Genomic DNA, 22,018 nt, shown 5'->3' on the forward strand with positions numbered 1-22,018 from the left:
AGAATGAACATGAAAAATTAAGATTTAAAACTTACGAAAATAAAAGGGAGCAGAAAAGAAAGAATACCGATTCTTGATGCTTGCCTCGGGTTCTATGGGTGAAATCTTAGGGTAATAATTGTGCCTCTATTTATACTAATTTCTAGAGAATTTTGATAAATATAAAGATTGTATTATATGTATATCTCCTAATAAGATAAGGAATAAACATGATAAAAAGAGTTCTAGTTTTAATAGGAATCGAATTAATAACAACAACAACAACAACAACAACAACAACAACAACAACAACAATAATAATAATAATAATAATCTAAATAAATTAAATTAATGGTGCATATCTATATGTATCATGTAATTATCTAACAAGTAATAAGCTATACACGAAAATACTAATAATTAAACTTACATAATAAATCTAAATATTTGGGGTGTTACATATATAGTTATTAAATAATATTTGTATGCAATAAAAATGTATACCTCATTTGGAGATAATTCTGAAATTATTTTGAATGAAGATTCCCCATCTTTAAGTTCATCATTAATCTTTGGTATGGTTGGTGCTTGAATAAGTTTGAAAGCATTGATTTTGTACCTATAAAATAAAAAAAAATATTAGCATTCTATAATAAAAATATATATTATATGTTTAAGTAAAAAATAAATTACTTCTCCTGCATTTCTGTAATTTCTGCAATAGGGCTAGCAAATACAATTTTTGTTGCATGGTAGGAATTTGCAATTCTAACTGCACCTGTTACACAAATTATTTTATTGTGTTTGAACCAGTAATATTAAATAATAAATAAACACATCTTTTTTACCTCTTAAAATATTTGCTCTACAGAATTGAAGAATTGAATTGCTATTTCTACTGGTTCCTTTGGCTCATTGCAAAGAAAATCATTAACTTCTTCAACATATTTTTCCCATAATGTGCATGTTAATACTCTTTGCCTAAATAAAAAATTTGATGTTAAAAATGATATTAAATGTAATGCAAATAAAAAATAATGCATGATATCTATTAATTTTGTGGGCTTTCCATATATTACTTTTTCCACTGGCTTGTAGGATGATATGACGATTCCCATTACATCTAAAAACAAAAATAACATTGTGATTAATTTATTCATAGCGTTTAAATAATTTAAATGATAAATTGTACTTACCAAATAATGGAGCAGCCTGTAGATCATGTATCGATTTCATTGATTGTATCTCTTCGAAACTTTTCAAGTTGAGTACATGAGTAGGGAATCCATCATCTACAAGTTCTGAAATTCTTGTTTCCTTGTACATAAGAATATTAAATCTGCATGTTGTATTTGGTCCTTCATGTACAAGATTCTTGAAACCTACAATTTGCATCTTTTGAATGGTTGCGTGAACTCGATTTCTCTGTAGATGTTAATCAGTTAATATATGCTATTAATATAAATCTAAGCTGTAGAAATATGAGGAAAGTTTTCATACCTCTTTATCATGAAAAACACATTTAAGTGTGCCAACTTTGTTGATATTGTGAAATTGAGGAACTTCGTAGCTTCGAATCAATCACAATTGTAATGCAAATTTACTTTTTCCTAGTTCCAGGTCTTTGACCAAGCCAAAAACTGGAGCCATTTTTTATTGGATGAAGAAGAAAGATTTTTGGCAAGTAGAAAAACGATGGATGACAGATGCTCTCATAAAGATTTATATATGTTGTTTATTGTAATTGTTTTGATGTAATGGTGTGAGTGGATTAGTGGGTATCTTTATAATGAATAGTGCAAAATTTTATATTTATTTAAATTGAATTTGTATTGAGTTATTTAAGTGATATAAATATTGAGTGTAGATTAGTGAGTTCTTTTTAAATGCTAAAGTGTCGAATTTTAAATTTGTTTAAATTAAATTTCTATTCAGTTATTTAATTGAGAAAAATAATAAGTGTGGATTGAAGAGAGGTGGGAAGTTATTTAATGAGAGAGATAGTCTACGTGTCTTCTATATGTAAATTGAAGTGGTTTGACAGTTTGACTATGTCTTTGTTTTTTAATTATTATTTTAATTTTTTTTTTCAATTCTAAAATTACCCTTCAAATTGAATTTATTGACATGTACTTCTCTTTATATATATATATGGTGAGCTTCAATGGATTTTGAATACAATTAACATCTGCTCACATTTCGTATAAAGATTTATTAGATCTTTTGGATTATGTATCAAAACCCTACCTACGCCGCCGATGACTGACACTTCTCCCACCGCTGCGAGGGACCTTCCCGGCTCCTCCCTCTGCGGCTCTGGGGAATTCCTCCTCTTACTAGAAATTTTCAGCAGCCGCCACCTTCTAAAGTGTAGGGTTTCGTTTGCGTCTGCTACGTCTATTTTTGGAATACGGAGATTCCTTTGCGTTCTGCAGGGGACATGATTTCCAATACCCAAGTTTCGAACCCGTCACAAGCCATTTTTCCATTGATGTTGCAGCCACCAAGGTGAACCCTAACCCTAAGGCGGCTAGGGCTTCTTTTGCCCACGCGGTGAAGCCGTCGGATGTTTTTGCGCATGAGTTTGTTGCTCTTCAACCGGTTAATATCGGGAATAAATCTATTATACGCATGCCAGAATCTATGTATCAAAGCAAGTTGAAAGAATTTAAGTTCGCTATTCATGCACGTATTATGCTCAACAAAGGAGATGCTCCGTGGTTTACTTCGGATATCAAATAGGAAATTATTAACTTATGGCATGTCACTGATCTATCAGGGTTGTTCTGCTGGGTAAAGGGTTGATCTACTCTATAAATTCTTCTCTTCGGAAGAGGAACTATTGAGGGCTAAATCCAAGAGCACGTGGAAGCTCAGTCGTGGAATCATGAGAATCAGGGAGTGGGCTCCTAATTTCGATCCGTATAAGGACTCCTCTAATTTCTCTCAAGTTTGGCTCCGTATTTATTATCTCCCGCATGAGTACTGGGATCCTGAACTCATTACGGGGATTGCTCGATCGGTAGGGCTCCCCACCTTTGCAGGTCATGTTGGTCACTTTGCTCAGGTTCTTATTAAGCTGGATGTTTCCAAACCACTGCCTGAAACCTTGACGGTTGAGAAAGGTAGCAAATCCTTTGAAGTTGAGTTCTATTATGAGAATTTACCTCCGTTCTGTGGGTTTTGCAAACTTGTGGGGCATAGTATTACTCAATGCAGGCGTTACAGGGATAAGCTTGCTGCGGAGGAGACGGCTTGAACGGATGGAGAGGTGGCAGCACCTCATCATAAGGTGACTGCACGAACTGTGGAGGTGGTGACTAAGACTTTGGCTCGTGACACCAAAGTTTGGAAACAAATGGTGGATACGGCTAACTCTTTTCATGCTTTGGAAAAGGTGGAGGTAGATTCTGAGGTGGATGAGGATATCATAGCTGAAAATTCGTATGTGAAGCCACAACGACAACTTTCGGGACCTGATTTATTGGAAGTGGTCTTCAACAAGCCGGTTATGGATGATACTTTTGAGATGAATTTTGGACCATGACTACTGAATCTGTCTTGGATAGAATTTTGTATTCGGATTCCTTTGCTGGTTGTTGGCATGTGGTGGAGGCCATTGTTCTTCCTCGTTTGGGTTCGGATCATGCCCCCTATTATTCTTAAATGCAGTCTGCCCCCGCGAAACCTGGGCTCTAAGCCCTTTCGGTTTCTTAACATGTGGCATTCTCATGCTGATTATTTGCCGATGATTGAGAGATCCTGGTCGCAAATGGTGGAGGCCAGGTGCCCTATGGTAAAGGTTATGCATAAGCTCAAACGTTTGAGGAAGGATTTCAAAGTGTGGAACAGGGATACGTTCGGTAATTTCAATTTAAAGTTGGCGGATCTGAATGAGCAGTTGTCTTCGTTGCAATGCTTTATCGATGAGTCCGGCTATACGGATGCTCTCTTTAAAGCGGAGATCCAGTTGCAAGCTTCCATCTCTGTTATTCGCGCGCCAATCGGAGCTGCTGCGGCAGAAGAGTAGGGTTAAATGGCTCAATGACGGCGATCGGAATACCAATTTCTTTCACAATATGGTGAAGATGAGGAGGGCTAGACATTCTATCAAACATCTTGAGATCAATGGTGAGTTGGTTGATGATAACAGCCGCATGGCTCAGCATGTGGAAATTTTTTACAAGAACCTCTTCTCCGATGATAGAGTGGAGCGGGCTGACTTTTCCTGGATTAGGAATTATATCCCGAACAGTGTTGAAGCGGATCAGGCGGCTGAGCTGACTCGTGCTCCGACGCCGGTGGAGATCAAAGTCACGGTTTTCGCCATGGACAAGGATAGCGCTCCCGGGCCGGATGGCTTCAATGGTTGTTCCTTCCAATCGACCTGGTCTATTATTGCTTCAGATGTGATTATGGTTGTCCAAAGATTTTTCAGTCACAGTTACTTGCCTTCCGGTCTTAATTCTAATATTTTAAGCCTTCTTCCAAAGAAAGTGGATGCTAGATGCATTGCGGATTATAGGCCTATTATGTTAGGCAATTTTCTTTTTAAAATTATGGCCAAAATTTTGGCCGTTCGTCTCAATACTGTGGCGGAAAGTGTGGTTTCTGATAACCAATTCGGTTTTATTATGGGGCGGTACATCCATGAGAGCATCATCCTGGCTTCGGAAGGGGTTAATTGTATGAATCGGTCTCTTTATGGAAAAAATCTCGCGCTTAAAGTGAACATTCGAAAAGCTTTTGATACTTTGGAGTGGGATTTTCTTCTTGAGGTTCTCTCTGCTTTTGGTTTTCCTCAGATTTTCTGCAGGTGGATTAGCATCATTCTTTTTTTCTGCCAGAAATTCCATTCAGTTCAATGGGGCGTTGCATGGGTTTTTTGCGTGTAGCAGAGGGATGCGCCAGGGAGACCCTCTGTCTCCAATTCTTTTTGGTCTGGCTGAAGATGTCCTCACTCGGCTTTTGTTGGATGCGGCGAACAGGGGTTATATTTCGCGAATGAGATTCGCTCGGGACATCTTTTTCCCATCGCATCTGCTTTATGCGGATGATGTGTTGCTGTTTTGTCATGCCTCTAAGAAGAATTGCGTCATGATTAACTCCATCCTTCAACTTTACGCTACTGTTTCGGGTCAGGCTTGCAATAAAGAGAAATCTACCATTTATTTTGGTAGAGAAGTCTCTCCTGCCCGCAGGCGCCGACTTCAGCATTTTCTTGGCTTCACAGCGGGTTCGGCTCCCTTTACTTATCTTGGGGTGCCGATTTTATCGGGGCGTGCCTCTACAGCTCGTCTTTCTGGCATGCGAGATAAAATTATTTCTCACTTCCCGCGCTGGCAAGGTGCTCAACTTTCTATGGCGGGAAGATTATGTCTTGTTTCTTCTGTTATTCAGAGCGTCGTGGTTCATAGTATGTTGGTGTATAGATGGCCGGTCAAGCTCATTCGGGAGTTAGATAAGGTGTGTCGTTCTTTTATCTGGACTGGCAGTACGCTTCGGAAACTGAATTCTTCAGTTAATTGGGAGAAGACACGTGCGATTAAAGAATAGGGTTGCATTGGTATGAAGTCTTTCTCCGATATCAATGATAGCTTCATGCACAAGTTGGGCTGGAATATTATGTGCTCGAATTCTTTTGGTTATTCTCTTCTGCGGCAGAAATATCTAAAGCCAACGATGGATTTTGTCTCTAACTGGGCCACCTTTACTGTTTGGAATGGCGTGAGACACACGATTCAGGAGTTGGTGGCGAACTCCTTTTGCACCATTGGGTTGGGCACCGCGATTTACTTTTGGAGAGATAACTGGTTGCGGTATCGTATTGTGGACAAGCTCAAAATTCCTGATTACATGTTTCCTTATTTCAGCCAGAAAATCTCGGATTATTATTATGAGAACTGTTGGCATTTCACGAAGGATTTCATAAACTGTTTCCCTACGATTGCCTTTGATATTATTGCTACACCGATCTCTGGGGGTGTGGATGAGAGAGCTTGGATGCATTCGAGTTTTGGAGAGGTCACTGCGGCTACTGCTTTCCGTTACATTAGACCTTCTTATCCTAAGGTCAATTGAGGCTCGTAGATTTGGGGTCACTTCATCCCTATCAGGAGGTCTCTACTTGTGTAGAGGGCAATCAGGGGTCGGCTGCCCACTTTCGAGACCTTCAGAAATAATGGGACTCTTGGTCCTAGTCGCTGCGTTTATTGTTTCCAGGATGAGGAGACGGCAGATCACGTTTTATGGTCTTGTGCCTTTACGAGACATATCTGGAGTGAGTTCCTAAGTTTGTACAATATTACGGCGTCGCACATCACGGATGTTGAAAGCTTCATTGTCTTCACTCTGCAGTTTGAAGGCGGAGCTCAAATCCAAAACCTTTGGCGTGTGGGGGTTATTTCTTTGCTTTGGGCCATTTGGATGCATCATAATGAGATTATTTATAAAGATAAAGCCCCTTCTATGAGGAGAATCATCTCGCAGGTTAGGGTTTTCACTATGGAGGCTGACACTAATTTCAAACTCGGTACCATGAAAATCTCTGTCTCTGATTTATTTATTTTACGGAATCTGGTTGTCACCAGAACGTCGCGGAAGCCGCCTTCCCATGTTTCGGTCTCCTGGAGTCTGCCGCCTCCTAATTGGGTGAAGATTAACACGGATGGCTAGATTAGAGAGTCTAATATGATGCATTCAGGCGGGGTTATGCGCAACGCTTTTAATGAAGTGGTGGGTTGTTTTCATTTTACCGGTGGTCCTGGTGCGGCTCTGGAGGCAGAACTTCTTGCGATCATCATTGCTAAAGAGACTACGTACCGTATTGGTTGGCCTCAGGTTTGGTTCGAGTCGGATTTTTCCTTTGTGGTCCGTTTACTGCATTCTCGGGCCTTGACGGTTCCTTGGCGATTCAAGGCGCGTTGGAAGCAAGCTCTTCTCTATGCTTCGGCATTTACTTGGAAAATTTCTCATATCTTTTGTGAGGGTAATAGCGCGGCAGATTTTATGGCTTCCACGGGCATGGAGGTGGGTTTTTGGGGTCATGCTAGTCCTGGATTACAGGTCATTGTTGAGGATGATGTACGTAAAATTTATGTGCGCTTGGTGTAGTAGTTGCGGTGGGCTTTGGTTGGGTATGGTTAGTCGTGTGTTTGGTCTCTTGACGTTCGGCCCTTGGGGACTTATCGTGTGGTCTTTGCCTCCTGCCGTGCAGCAGGTCGCATTTTTTGTCCTTTTTCTTTTGAGCCGGGATTACTTAGGAGTGATGGTTAGGCCGGACCTTCTGAAGTTTTCCCACTTCCGCTCGCTTGGTTGGTTTTGTCCTGTTTTAGACGGGTACTCTTTTTCCTTACTAAGGTTTTTCCTTTTGGGGTTTTCTTTAGTAAGGTTTTAACGAGGCTCGGCCCCTTGTCTTCTTTAAGGGGTTAAGGTTTTTTGTTGTTTGCCTTCCTTTTTAATAAATTCTCATTACAGCAGCAGGGTCAGCTTCAATGGAGACCACTTCCCTATATAGAGAATAGAGACCAAATCAGAGCCATTGATCTCACCAAAATCATTGAATCAGATTAATCTGAATTCTTCAAGTTTAGGAAATCCCTTAAATTCCTCATTTTCCAATTCTGGGAACCAATGAACATTATTATGAACTTACGATCATACTAATGTTCGTCGATGTGTTCGTATAAAAAAACAACTGAGCATACTAATGTTCGACGATATGTTCGTATAAAAATAAATGAACATACAAATAAACATACTTATGTTCGTAAGTTCATAATAATGTTCATTGGTTCCCAGAATTGGAAAATGGGGAATTTACGGGATTTCCTAAACTTGAAGAATTCGGATGAATCTGATTCATTGATTTTGGTGAGATCAATGGCTCTGATTTGGTCTTCATTCTCTATATAGGGGAGTGGTCTACATTGAACACTTCCACATATATATATATAGGGTGTGGTTCTAGAGAGAACTACATTATTTGTGAGAACGGAGAACCATCAAATCTAATGCATCCACTGTAAAAAATTAATACATTCGCTGTTAAAATTAATGCACTAAAAAAATTTAAAAAAAATGCTCCCTTTAGGATTCGAACCCAGGATCTGCATTCATCCAACAAGATGATGCATCCACCGTAGATCTTGATGATCGAATGGCTGAAAATGGTTCTCCGGACTTCTTTTATTTATGGTTCTTTCTTGAACCTCTCCTTATATATATATATATATATATATATATATATATATATATAGGCTAAAGTTCAATGAAGAAGGCCTAAATGTAAGAAAGAAGAAAGAAGTAATCTAATCCGTTGATCTTATCTAATCTAACGGACATGATTTATTCATGCCATGTTCAACGGATTTTTTCGTTGAACATATGGGGGGTCGAAACCCAGAACCCCCAAAAATATTGTATATATTCACGAATGTTCAACGAAAAAATCCGTTGAACATGGCGTGAATAAATCATGTCCGTTAGATTAGATAAGATCAACGGATGAGATTACTTCTCTCTTCTTTCTTACATTTAGGCATTTTTCATTGAACCTAACCCTATATATATATATATATATATTCAAAAAATTTGTGTAGTTTGATTAATAATAATGGGGAATCGTGAAATCAACACCTAAACTAGAAAGCAATGAAGGAGATGAGATTTACGTGGTTCGATCATGAAGACCTACGTCCACGGGAGATTTTTCGTTGTTTTCGCTATTTCAAGAGTATTTAACATATTACAAGTGGAGTGGTAGAATGAATTGATCCCCCTCATGCTAATGCTAAACCTTTTATTTATAGATAACTAATTGGGCCTAACTTTAAAGCCCACGAAATAGAGAAATGGAGCCCAACTCGGTGGTAAAATTAGCTCTGGCAAGGTCGTCTCTAGCAGAGCTGGTAGCTCTGCTCTGGCAGCGCGGTTCCTCTGGCTCTGGCAGGGCTGGTAGCTCTGCCCTGGCAGCGCAGTTCCTCGGACTCTAGCAGAGCTGGTAGCTCTGCTCTGGCAGCGCGGTTCCTCGGACTCTAGCAGATGGTAGAGCTGGTAGCTCTGCTCTGGCAATGCGGTTTCTCTGACTCTGGCAGAGCTGTGGTCGGCTCTGCTCTGGCAGCGCGGTTCCTCTGACTCTGGCAGAGTTGGTAGCTCTGCACTTCGGCAGCGCGGTTTCTCTGACTACCAGCTCTGCCCTGGCAGCGCAGTTCCTCTGACTCTGGCAGGGCGGTTTCTGTGACTCTGCTCTGCTCCTCGGCAGAGGTCTGCTCTGCTCTGCTCTCGGAAGAGCAGTGGTCTGCTCTACTCTGCTCTCAGCAGAGCTGTGGTCTACTCTTCGTGTTCATTTATTATCCCAAGTCTTTAGTTAAACCTGCGCTGGTTAGTTTACTTAATAATAATAACAATAACAATAATAATAATAATAAGGTAAAATAGGCTTGGATTACTAAGCACAACGCTGATGAATATTCCAGTCCTCATCAGCTAATCTCCCACTGGTCTAGTTGAACAGTGTTCTCTTTGTTCAACTAGTGGTGTGTGGTGTTGTTATGATGTTGATGATTCCTCTGATCCTCGTGGCTCTGACTTTTTTTTAGCATGCTTTACTTTGATTTTTCCCTTTTGTTGCTCTGACTCTTCCGTTGTATGCGTTTCTCCGACCCTCCCCTCGTGCTGGCTGGAATACTCTGCGCAGAGCATAGCTGGTCATAGGGACCCAGGTAACTTTCGTGCAGGGTGTTCTCTTAATCGTAAGCCACGAAAGTTAGCTGGGTCCCTATGACCAGCTATGCTCCGCGCATAGTATTCCATCCAGCACGAGGGGAGGGTCAAAGAAACGCATACAAAGGAAGAGTCAGAGCAACAAAAGGGAAAAATCAAAGTAAAGCATGCTAAAAAGAAGTCAGAGCCACGAGGATCAGAGGAATCATCAACATCATAACAACACCACACACCACTAGTTGAACAAAGAGAACACTGTTCAACTAGACCAGAGGGGGAGTAGCTGATGAGGACTGGAATATTCATCAGCGTTGTGCTTAGTAATCCAAGCCTATTTTACCTTATTATTATTATTGTTACTGTTATTATTATTAAGTAAACTAACCAGCACAGGTTTAACTAAAGACTTGAGATAATAAATGAACACGAAGAGTAGACCACTGCTCTGCCGAGAGCAGAGCAGAGAAGACCACTGCTCTGCCGAGAGTAGAGCACAGTAGACCTCTGCCGAGGGGCAAAGCAGAGTCAGAGGAACCGCCCTGCCAAAGCAGAGCTACCAGCTTTGCCAGAGTCAGAGGAATCGCGCTGCCAGGGCAAAGCTACCAGCTCTGCCAGAGTCAGAGGAACCGCACTGCCGAAGTGCAGAGCTACCAGCTCTGCCAGAGTCAGAGGAACCGCGCTGCCAGAGCAGAGCCGATCACAGCTCTGCCAGAGTCAGAGGAACCGCATTGCCAGAGCAGAGCTACCAGCTCTACCAGAGTCAGAGGAACCGCGCAGCCAGAGCAGAGCTACCAGCTCTGCTAGAGTCAGAGTAACTGCGCTGCCAGGGCAGAGTTACTAGTCCTGCCAGAGTCAGAGGAACCGCGCTGCCAGAGCAGAGCTACCAGCTCTGCCAGAGACGACCTTGCCAGAGCTAATTTTACCACCGAGTTGGGCTCCATTTCTCTATTTCGTGGGCTTTAAAGTTAGGCCCAATTAGTTATCTATAAATAGAAGGTTTAGCATTAGCAGGAGGGGGATCAATTCATTCTACCATTCCACTTGTAATATGTTAAATACTCTTGAAATAGTGAAAACAACGAAAAACCTCCCGTGGACGTAGGTCTTCATGACTGAACCACGTAAATCTCGTCTGCTTCATTGCTTTCTAGTTTAGGTGTTGATTTCACGATTCACCAGCTGGCGCCGTCTGAGGGAAAGGATCGGGGCTACGTCGTGAGTTCCGACGAGCCTACCAAAAAAAAAAAAAGTCTAAGATCTGATCTTAAAAGTTTTCCGGCGGTTTTCTTTTCCAGTTTCCGGCCGCAAAGGGCCGTTTAGTTTCAATTCCAGTTTTATCTCCAAAGAAGAGTGGTTCTCTCTCGGTATTTCGTTTTTCTCCAGATCGACGAACAAAGAATCTCAAGCTGTATCACCAATTTTGGAATCGGTGATCTCTCTCTCCATAGAGAAACTTCATTGGCAAACATCTTTCGATAACCACCGCCTTCTCGAAATTTCGGTGTGCACCGCCGCTGGTCACAGATTTAGCCTCCTTCTCTTTGAGATGCGGCTCGGTTCCAGATCGGATCCAGCCTCGCTCTTTCTCCTGTCACATATCCAGATCGGACCTCCTTCATCCCAACTTCTGGCCAGAAAACCTGAGTTTGACCATCGTGTTTCACTGCTCATGGGCGTTCACTGCCTGCCTCTCTCTGAGACGCGGCTCCGTCAAACTGTCGTAGTCGCTGGTTCACAATCAGGCCCAATCTCCAAAATCCCCAAGACTTCCTTCGCCGGATGGATTTCTTCGAGTTTTAACGAGCAATAAAGACTCACAGATCATGGGCAAAGGGGAAAACCCCTAACTCTCTCAATCAATTTGTATTTTCCCAACAAATTATGTCTAATTTTCAAATATGAGATTGATTGAGGGCCGAGGAAGGCCCCGATGGTGCTTTGACCTGGGGAACTAAATCATCTGTCCTGTCATTGCTTGATACTATATAGCCCGATCTGTTCGGATCTCTCAAAGGAGGCAAGCCGCCGATTACTTGTCGAAGAAAAGGGCAGGTTATGCGTCGTAGCCGCGCTCATTACCGATCACCGGAAAATGAAGCTACCATGTCAAGCTAAGTTATCTCTCTTTGAATTTGGTCTCGCTTTGAACTGATTGGGGAAAATAAAAATTGAAGTTGCATGTGTGAATCGACTCTGGGATGGCTTCGGCGTAGTTAAGTCGTTACTACTACGATTTTGTTGGGCTGAATCATTGTATTGTTCAAAGCTGGCTTGATTTTGTTATGATTCCAGAACCAATATGGCTATGATTCTTACTTTGATTCGGGAATTAATTCTATCATATTTCTGGATTGACTTGGTTACATTTTCTAATTTGATTTCGTTTCGGGACTAAGTTCACTTTGATTTTGCATTGTGAGTTAGGTCCTATCATCATCGAATCCACAAATTTGGGGTGGGAACATGATAGCCCGATTATTCTTTATTGAGGAGATTCTAAGCTAAATGGGCAGAGCTGAAAAGCAGAGCTAAATGGGCAGAGTATAGCACAGTAGAATAGAGCAGAGAGAGGGTTCGTTTTAACCGTAAGCCATGAAAGTTAGGCGGGTCCCTCTGACCATCTATGCTCTATGCAGGGTGTTCTCTTAATCATAAGCCGCGAAAGTTGGATGCATCCCCCGGATCATCCATGCTCCGCGTAGAGGGTTCGTTTTAACCGTAAGCTACAAAAGTTGGATGCATCCCCTGGATCATCCATGCTCCGTGCAGGGTGTTCTCTTAACCGTAAGCCACAAAAGTTGGATGCATCCCCCGGATCATCCATGCTCCGTGCAGGGTGTTCTCTTAACCGTAAGCCACGAAAGTTAGGTGGATCCCTCTGACCGTCTATGCTCCGTGCAGGGTGTTCTCTCTTAACCGTAAGCCACGAAAGTTAGGCGGGTCCCTTTGACCCTCTATGCTCCGTGCAGGGTGTTCTCTTAATCGTAAGCCGCGAAAGTTGGATGCATCCCTCGGATCATCCATGCTCCGCACAGAGGGTTCTTTCTTAATCGTAAGCCGCGAAAGTTAGTTGGGTCCCTATGACCAGCTATGCTCCGCGCAGAGTATTCTAGCCAGCACGAGGGGAGGGGAGGAGAAACGCATACAAAGGAAGAGTCAGAGCAACAAAAGGGAAAAATCAAAGTAAAGCATGCTAAAAAGAAGTCAGAGCCACGAGGATCAGAGGAATCATCAACATCATAACAACACCACACACCACTAGTTGAACAAAGAGAACACTGTTCAACTAGACTAGGGGGAGTAGCTGATGAGGACTGGAATATTCATCAGCGCTGTGCTTAGTAATCCAAGCCTATTTTACCTTATTATATTATTGTTACTGTTATTATTATTAAGTAAACTAACCAGCGCAGGTTTAACTAAAGACTTGGGATAATAAATGAACACGAAGAGTAGACCACAGCTCTACCGAGAGCAGAGCAGAGCAGACCTCTGCCGAGGAGCAGAGCAGAGTCAGAGGAACCGCCCTGCCAAAGCAGAGCTACCAGCTCTGCCAGAGTCAGAGGAACCGCGTTGCCAGGGCAGAGCTACCAGCTCTGCCAGAGTCAGAGGAACCGCGCTGCCGAAGTGCAGAGATACCAGCTCTGCTAGAGTTAGAGGAACCGCGCTGCCAGAGTAGAGCCGACCACAGCTCTGCCAGAGTCAGAGGAACCGCATTGCCAGAGCAGATCTACCAGCTCTGCCAGAGTCAGAGGAACCGCGCTGCCAGAGCAAAGCTACCAGCTCTACTAGAGTCAGAGGAACCGCGCTGCCAGGGCAGAGCTACCAGCCCTGTAAGAGTCAGAGGAACCGCGCTGCTAGAGCAGAGCTACCAGCTCTGCCAGAGACGACCTTGCCAGAGCTAATTTTACCACCGAGTTGGGCTCCATGTCTCTGTTTCGTGGGCTTTAAAGTTAGGCCCAATTAGTTATCTATAAATAGAAGTTTTAGCATTAGCAGGAGGGGGATCAATTCATTCTAGCACTTCACTTGTAATATGTAAAATACTCTTGAAATAGTGAAAACAACGAAAAACCTCCCGTGGACGTAGGTCTTCATGACCGAACCACGTAAATCTTTCTAGTTTAGGTGTTGATTTCATGTTTCATCAAATAAAATATTCAATATGCATATCAAATTAAAGATCATGATGAAACCTTTAATTTAACATACAATTTGTAAAAAAAACAAAATTAAATAAGGAATTTGTATAAGTTAATAGTTTCAAACTACATTATTTTCTAGGGTTAAGGTGCAAATCCACCCCTGATGTAGAGACCCCTATAGCGTTTACCCCCTCATTCTCGATCTTGGTGCAAACACCCCCATAGTCTAAGAAAAGGGTACAATTAAACCCAGACCTCTAACGTCGTTAATGTCCGTTAAACGTTTGGGTTTAATTGCACCCTCACTTCAGGGGTGGATCTACACCTTAACTCTCTCTCTTTTTTCTTTTCTTTTTTCAATTTCGGCAACCCATCTCCGGTATCAGCTTAGCTGCCCCTGTACTTATCGACTCCGACTTGCACCTTGTCAGGTCACACGTGCCCAATCTCTTGGTCGTTGACATGCGGCAGCGCAAGAAGGTCCAGGACCGAATATGGACTGAATCCTACTTGGTTCAGATCCAGATCCGTATTTTTTTACTTAGGTCCGGATTCGATCTTGATTTATTGGATTAAAAAAAATGAGATCCAGGTCCAGATCCATAAGATCCACAGGGTTTCGAGTCCTGGCCCAGATCCATTATTTTTTCTCTTTTAAAATAAATTTATAATTATTAAATTAACCTAAAATAAAATCATAATTATCGTTTAGAGTTTTACCAATTATACAAAAATAAATAACTAAACCATAATCTATAAAAAAATATTATAAAAATTCAAAATAAGTAAACATATAAGCACTAAATAAGTTAAGGTATTGGAGGAGATGCTGTTGTGCGGGGCGGTGAAGAAGCTGGTGGCACTGCTGCATGTGGGCGGTGGACAGTCGACAACCAAGAGATTGGGCGCGTGTGAGCTGACAAGGTGCAAGTCGGAGCCGATGAGTACAAGAGCGGCTAAGCTGATGCCGGAGGTGGATTGCCGAAATTAAAGAAAAAAAAAAGTTAAAGTGCAGATCCACCCCTGAAGTAGATGGTGCAATTAAACCCAAACGTTTAACGGACGTTAACGGTGTTAGAGGTCTGGGTTTAATTGCACCTTTTTCTTGGACTATGGGGGGGTGTTTGCGCCAAGGTCGAGAATGGGGGGCTAAACGCTATAGGGGCCTCTACTTTAGGGGTGCATCTGCACCTTAACCCTATTTTCTATATTAAAATAGTGTTTTTGGAGCGATTTTTTAAGCTTTGCCAAGCACCCAAAGACTCTCATTTGTGAGAGGTGTTATGTTCAATCCCGCCTGCGTACGGCCGTACGGGTAGTTTTCCCATTTTTGTGTGGGTAGTATTCTCATCTTTGTGTGGGTAGTATTCTGTCTGCGTGCGATTATTTTCTCACCTTTGTGTGGTGTAGAGGTTCCATTTGTGTATGAATTACTTATTTGATGTTAGATACCTCATGTAATTCACAAAAGATATCAGTTTTTAAAATCTATTTTCGATTGTTAATTTTTGGCACCCAAAATCATTTTTTAATTATTTGTTATCCTAAATTCACAAAAAGATTACTAAAACATGAAATATTTTTTTTGTTATTTGTTATATCTGGACATTTTATTAAAAAATTATAGCTATTAACCATGTCAAACATTTACTCCGGTTTTTTAGGAAACGTTCATTGTCGTAGTTATTGGCATTATTAAATATTGGGTTAAGTTTCAAATAAGCCCCTATCATAGTGGCCCTTTTCACGTTTGGCGCCCTATAGTCGAAGTTGGTCCAATTAAACCCTCATACTACCTAAAATCGAACAATTGAGCCCTCTGCCCTAACGGAGACTTAACAGCCGTTAACTATTTTCAATTTATTTATTTTTTTAATTTTTTTGGTGTGCTGCGTAGACTGCACTTCGCCAAGCTAGCCGGAAACTCGCCGGAAAATCTTCCACAGCCTCTGCCCCTCCATTTCCTTTCCCTCTTCCTCTCTCCCGCACTACGTCTTCTCCCTCATCCACCGCTCCTCCTCCCCCACCTCCGCCTCTCTCATCGACGCCGCAGCCCGCCGCCGCATCCCCCTCTCTCACCTCACCCCACCTCGTCCAACCCCTAGCAGGTTTTGCGGCTCCTTGGCATTCGTCTAGGAGTCGACGGCGATTGGGGGCTGGGTTTGCTCCGGCAAATCTTGGCAGCCCAACCGCCATGAACAATTCCCAACAGAGTTTCTGTTACTGGGGTTGCTGTGAGGCGGCGCGAAGTTCTGAATCGCAGTGGAGGCTGTGCAGGCAGCGGCGATTTTAATCGCGCCTTCTCCTCCTTGCGTGTTTGTCCACGGCGAGTTTAGAAGGTGGTCGACGATAGGCAAACGGAGGCTATGCAGGCAGTGGCGCCGCTCAGTGGCGGCGCGAAACCCTAGGCGGTGATTGCTTTGGCTTCATCTGGTGTGTTTCCGGCCAGTTGGCTTCATCCGGTCAAAACCCATGGTGCGTTTCCGGCGAAAAATTAATTTTGTTAAAATTAAAAAATAAAAAATAAAATAGTTAACGGCTGTTAAGTCGCCGTTAGGGCAGAGGGCCCAATTGTTCGATTTTAGGTAGTATGAGGGTTTAATTGGACCAACTTCGACTATAGGGAGCCAAACGTGAAAAGGGCCACTATGATAGGGGCTTATTTGATACTTAACCCTTAAATATTTAATGATTTTTTTCAAATACTGAATTATGCACATATTTTGTTTCAATAACAAGAGTACAGATGAGATAAAGCACAAAAACAATAATCAAAATGTGGTTGTTTGGATAAATATTTAGCTAAATATAAAGAGTGGATTTTGAAAATAGCTTATTTGTTTTAGTAAACTTAAAAATTATCCACTAAGATAAAAAATTTAAAAAAAATATATCCACACTTACCATTTTACGCCTTCAAACACCACCCCTTAAAAAATTCCCGCATTTCACAACCCATTGGAATTCACAACCAGAATTTTTTGATTGTGAATTCACAACTAAAATGAATTTCATTTTAGTTGTGAATTTGAGTTTTAAAGTTTGAATTCACAATTAAAAACATTAGTTGTGAATTCACAACTAGCAATAGAGTTGGTTGTGAATTCGAGATTTAAAATTCGAACTCACAACTAACACTAGCAATTCAGCTGTGAATTCATCAATTTGGAATTCACAACCAAAACAACTAATTGTGATTTCGAGCTTTAAAACTCGAATTTACAACCAGGATTTATTTTGGTTGTGAATTCAAGTAGTCGTGAATTTGAATTTTAAAGTTTGAATTCACAACCAAAACAACTAGTTGTGAATTCAAAATTTAAAATTTGAATTCACAACAAGCAATAGAGTTGATTGTGAATTCAAGATTAATTAGTTGTAAATTCATATATTTGGTTGTGAATTCATAATTCTGATTGTGAATTTAAGTATATAAAGTTGTGAATTCATGGATCTGATCGTAAATTCAAGAACATTAACCAAAATGTTCCAATTAATTAATTATCAATTATAAGTTCCAATTAATTATGGCGGTGGAAAGCGTTCAGCGGCGAGCTCGCCGGCCTTAGGCGATGCAGCGCCGGATTCAAAAGAGAGAGAGAGAGAGAGAGTTGGTTGTGAACCAACTCTCTCTCTCTCTCTCTCTCTCTCTCTCTTTTGAATTCACAACCATTAAGTTGTGAATTCATAAATTTGATTGTGAATTCAAGAACATTAAGTTGTGAATTCATAAATCTGATTGTGAATTTAAGAATATTAAATTATAAATTCATATATCTGATTGTGAATTTAAGAAACAATGCAAACACACATCAATGAAATACTTATACTGATTAACGTTCACACACACACTTTCAACTTCTTTGCGGGAATAAGAAATACTCCCTCCGTCCCGTTAATCATGGCTCAAAACTTTTTAGCACGGGTATTTAGGAGAGCAAAATTAAGAGGTAAAGTGTGTATCCCACAAACTTAATTTAGTGTTAGTTTTAATTAAGAATTGTTGCCACTGTTCTCTCCCCCCTAACCTCCTTCCACAGTCGGCTCCCTCCCCTAATCTTCTTCCACAGTCCGACCGGCAAAAACCACCGCGCCACCGCCTCATTTCTCTCTCTACCGGATCCTGAAACCTGCCCCACTCTTGCTCCGATTTGATAGCAACAGAGCCGCCGCCGGAGCTCTATATCACCAAATCCACTGACACCACCCTTCGTCTCATCTCCCTCCTCTAATTCCCGCTAACGGCGACGCCACCTACCTAACGCCGCCTCCCTTCGCCCACAAACCCAACAACAACAAAACCGCCCCAAAAACTCAACAGCAGCACCTGGGAGAGAGAATGATTTCAGAGATCTGCTGCACCCTTTTCGTACACCGCCCTTGGCCGAGGCAACCGAGATCTGCAGCACCCTCAGCGAGACCACAACGACGACAGAAGGTCCGAGCCCTCTCCGGGTAGGCACGACCTGTGGAGGGGGATGCGGCGGGAATAGAAACAATGGAGGAGAGGGGAAGGGGCCGAAAAGAGAGGGAGGTCGGCGTCGCAGTGGAGGGGCGAGGTTGGTGGCCGGCGGCAGAGATGGCGGTGGGAAGAAGGGTGGGGAGGAAGAGAGAGAAAGATATCAGAGGAGGGTGGGATGAAACGTGAGTGGGGTGTGATTTTAGGTTAGATTTTTAGTTTAAATACTAAGGTTAATTACCTATTTAATTATTCCCTAATTATACCTAAAAGAGGAAACGAGCCAAATAACATGGGACGGCTCAAAAAGGAATACGAACCATGAATAATGGGACGGAGGGAGTAATTTTAACGGTAACAAATTATTTGTAAAGTAAATGAAGTAATCATTTTACAAAGTAAATGAACTAATCACTTGGCATTGCTACGCTTCTTTTCAATCATAACTAGAACGGAAGTAGAAGGACTTTAATTTTAAAATAAGAAAACCTTTTTGAGGTCGGTGCTATAATTATCAAATTAATATTCATGACATGCCAACACGCATATAGGGATGGCAATTTACTCACGGGTAATGGATATCCGCAAAAATCCGACCCTAATAGGGTGGGTTTGAGAGGCGTTTGATATCCACTGATAGTTTCGTGGTTACAGTTCACTATCCATTTAGTTTGTGGTATGTGTTTGGATACTTACTATCCATACCCGTGAAATCTGTTTACCCGCAAAAAATATCCGATAAAATACCCGCCAATTACCTGTGAAATACCCACAAAATATCCTAAAAATATGGACTTTAAATATACATTTTAGATATGGGCCAACATATCATATCTTAAAAAGGCCCAAACACAACTTGAAGGTATGTAAATTTGTAATTACAATTAATCTTTTATTTCATATTTCTAATGTAAATAATTGTTTATTTCATAGGTCAAGGAAAGAATGGAAGTTTTTGGACATGTCTTGAAGATGAAGAAGAGTTCAATGAAAAGGGCTCTATTTCTACTATTGAGCAATAATTGAACTTTGTTGGATTTTATATTTTAGTTGATAAAATTGGATTTAAACTTTGTAATTTGTGGATTTCAACATGGATTTAAACTATATGATTTGTGGTGATTTTTTTTGTATTAAATTTGTTATAAATTTATACTTAAATTCTATTTTGCGGGTATCCGATGGATAGTGGGTGATGGGTATCCGACAAATAGCAAGTGACGGGTATCCAACGGGTAGCGGGTTGGCGGATACCCGATAGATAGCGGGTATCCGTGGGTGGCAGGTTTGGGTAGCATTTGATATCCACAAATAGTTTCGTGGTTAAAATCTACTATTCATTTAGTTCGTGGGTATGAGTATGAATAATCACTATCCGTGTCCGTCGTACCAGATTGCCATCCCTACACGCATCTCCATATTCATATTTCAACACAAGGAAAAAAGAAAAATCCAAGCTACTAATTACATTTGATTACTCCTCCACTTGTATTGTATAGTTATAGTGTATACCCCTCCAAGCATTAACACCATTATCTTAATCACCTACCATCATATCCCCTAAACCGCTCTGCCATTTCAACATACACTTGGCCTGCATCTTATTTTATATATGTGTTAGAATGATGGGCATTATTTGGGGCTGGGTGGCCGCCGCGCTTCTCTTCTCCGCCACCGCCGCCGATCCCAACGACGAGCGCTGCCTCACCCACATGAGCCAGTCGCTGCAGGATTCCCTCGGGAATCTCCAGAACTGGACCAAAGACACCTTCGCCACCCCTTGCCAGGGATTCACCTCTTTCCTCGAGGGCGTCACCTGAAACAACGGCCGCATCTACAAGCTCTCTCTCTCTCTAACCTCTCTCTCAAGGGCTCCATCTCCCCCTTCCCTTTTGAAACGAAAGCGGAGGGGATTCAATTTTAAAATAAGAAAAACCTTTTGAAGTCGGTGGATGGCGCCTTCCTCGGTGACTTGAACCTGGTAATTGTTGCCATACGCTCATCAATTAGTGCATTCCTCGGCGACTTGAACTTGGTAATTGTGCCTTCCTCGGTGACTTGAAACCCTAAATCCCAGTAATTTAATTACTGATATCTAAAATCAGATCAAAACATCGTGAGGAAATTTCAGATTGTAAATGCATGTCGCGGCGGATCTTAACTGGTTCCTCCAATTCATAGTGTTGGCGTTAGTTGTGATTTTTGGCCTGCTGTATTTGGTGCGGAACACGGCGTCGAGGTACTTCGTGGTGGACTCCAATTTCGATTCCTCCACCACCGATTATTCGTCCTTGGATCACCGGAAGAGGAGCAGTATGTCGCAGGCCGCCGTAGTCCGATCCGCCGCCGGAAGAGAGAAAGAAAGGAGAATGGAGAGAGAGTGTAGAGAGAGAGACGTTTTTAGAGTGTAGAGAGAGAGAAAAGTGACAGGGATTAAGAGTGGATAAGTTTTTAATTTTAATCTTAGGGGCAGTTTAATGATTTAACACAAAAAGTGGGAAGAGAAAAAGAAAGGGGGTGGGAGGGAGAGACGTTTTTAAAGTGTAGAGAGAGAAAAGTGACAGAGATTAAGGGGGGTGTATTCGTTCTGGATTTTTAAAGATTTCTGCAGACTTTTAAAATCCGGGTGTATTAGTTCAAGACTTTTAAAAGTCTTTTAAAATCCGGGTGTATTAGTTCAAGACTTTTAAAAGTCTATAAAAATCTGAGTGTATTCGTTCAAGACTTTTAAAAGTCTATGAAAATCTGGGTGTATTCGTTAATCTACGGATTTTTAAGTTGGAATGACTTTCATTGATTTCGTTCAAAAAATAGGCATCAACAAATCCGACCAAACACCACGAGAATTCACAAATCTGCCAAAATCACGCGCTCGCTGGGTTCCAGCGAGCGCGGCAAAGAAGCCAACGGCCGTGGGTGCCCAGCGCTGGAGCTTGACGAAGCCAGCGGTCGCTGGCATGCAGCGCGCGCTAGGTCTGCCGCGATCGGACAAGCCAGCGGTCGCTGGCATGCCGCGCTCGCTGGGCTCCGCGCGCGTACAAGCCAGTGCTCGCTGGTATTGCGCGATCGCTGGGCTCCCTTGCGCCGGACAAGCCAACGCTCGCTGCGCCCTAGCGGTCGCTGGGCCCAGCTAATTCTTTATAAATAATAGTCTCAGCCGTCAATTTTCTTCCTCACACAAAATTTGAACCAGACTCGAAAAAAAACAGAATTTTAGGGTTCTGCATTAACTATTAGCAAGGTATTCTCTCATAAATCTTGTATCTTTATATTATTTTGGTATTCAATTTTTCTATTGCATAAACCTTGTATCTTTATAATTTTATTTTGTTTTTCTATTGCATGTGAGTTGATTACAGTTTTTTGTTATTTTTATTTATACTTTCTTTTATGCATTGTTATTGTACTATATACGTATATATATTTTGTGTCTAGTAATATTATCATGGGAGATTCTCAACAACAAGACATGAAAAGAGGGCAGTCTATGAACCGTGGACTAAGGAACAAAGCGATGTATTGTTAGAAATTTTGGTTGAGTCTGCAAAACGGGGATATATGGCATGATAATAGTGGTATATTTAGCAAAGCTACTGTTGAAGAAAGAATACTACATGTTCTTAATCAAAGACTTCAGTGTAATAAGACTTATAACCACTACCTAAGTCGTATCAAATGGTTTAAGACCCGTTGGACTGCTTGTTCAACACTC

The 22,018-nt window shown here is 41.7% G+C and overlaps 1 protein-coding gene across 1 annotated transcript; it reads left to right on the forward strand.

Moving 5' to 3' along the window:
* Positions 1-6,669: 6,669 nt before the first annotated feature.
* On the forward strand, positions 6,670-7,092 carry LOC131008246 (uncharacterized). The gene has a single exon (XM_057935137.1). It carries the CDS (start codon positions 6,670-6,672, stop codon positions 7,090-7,092), a length of 423 nt encoding a protein of 140 aa, XP_057791120.1.
* The last annotated feature ends 14,926 nt before the right edge of the window (positions 7,093-22,018 follow it).

This window comes from Salvia miltiorrhiza, chromosome 2 (assembly GCF_028751815.1).
Source record: "Salvia miltiorrhiza cultivar Shanhuang (shh) chromosome 2, IMPLAD_Smil_shh, whole genome shotgun sequence".
NCBI classification, from domain to species: Eukaryota; Viridiplantae; Streptophyta; class Magnoliopsida; order Lamiales; family Lamiaceae; genus Salvia; species Salvia miltiorrhiza.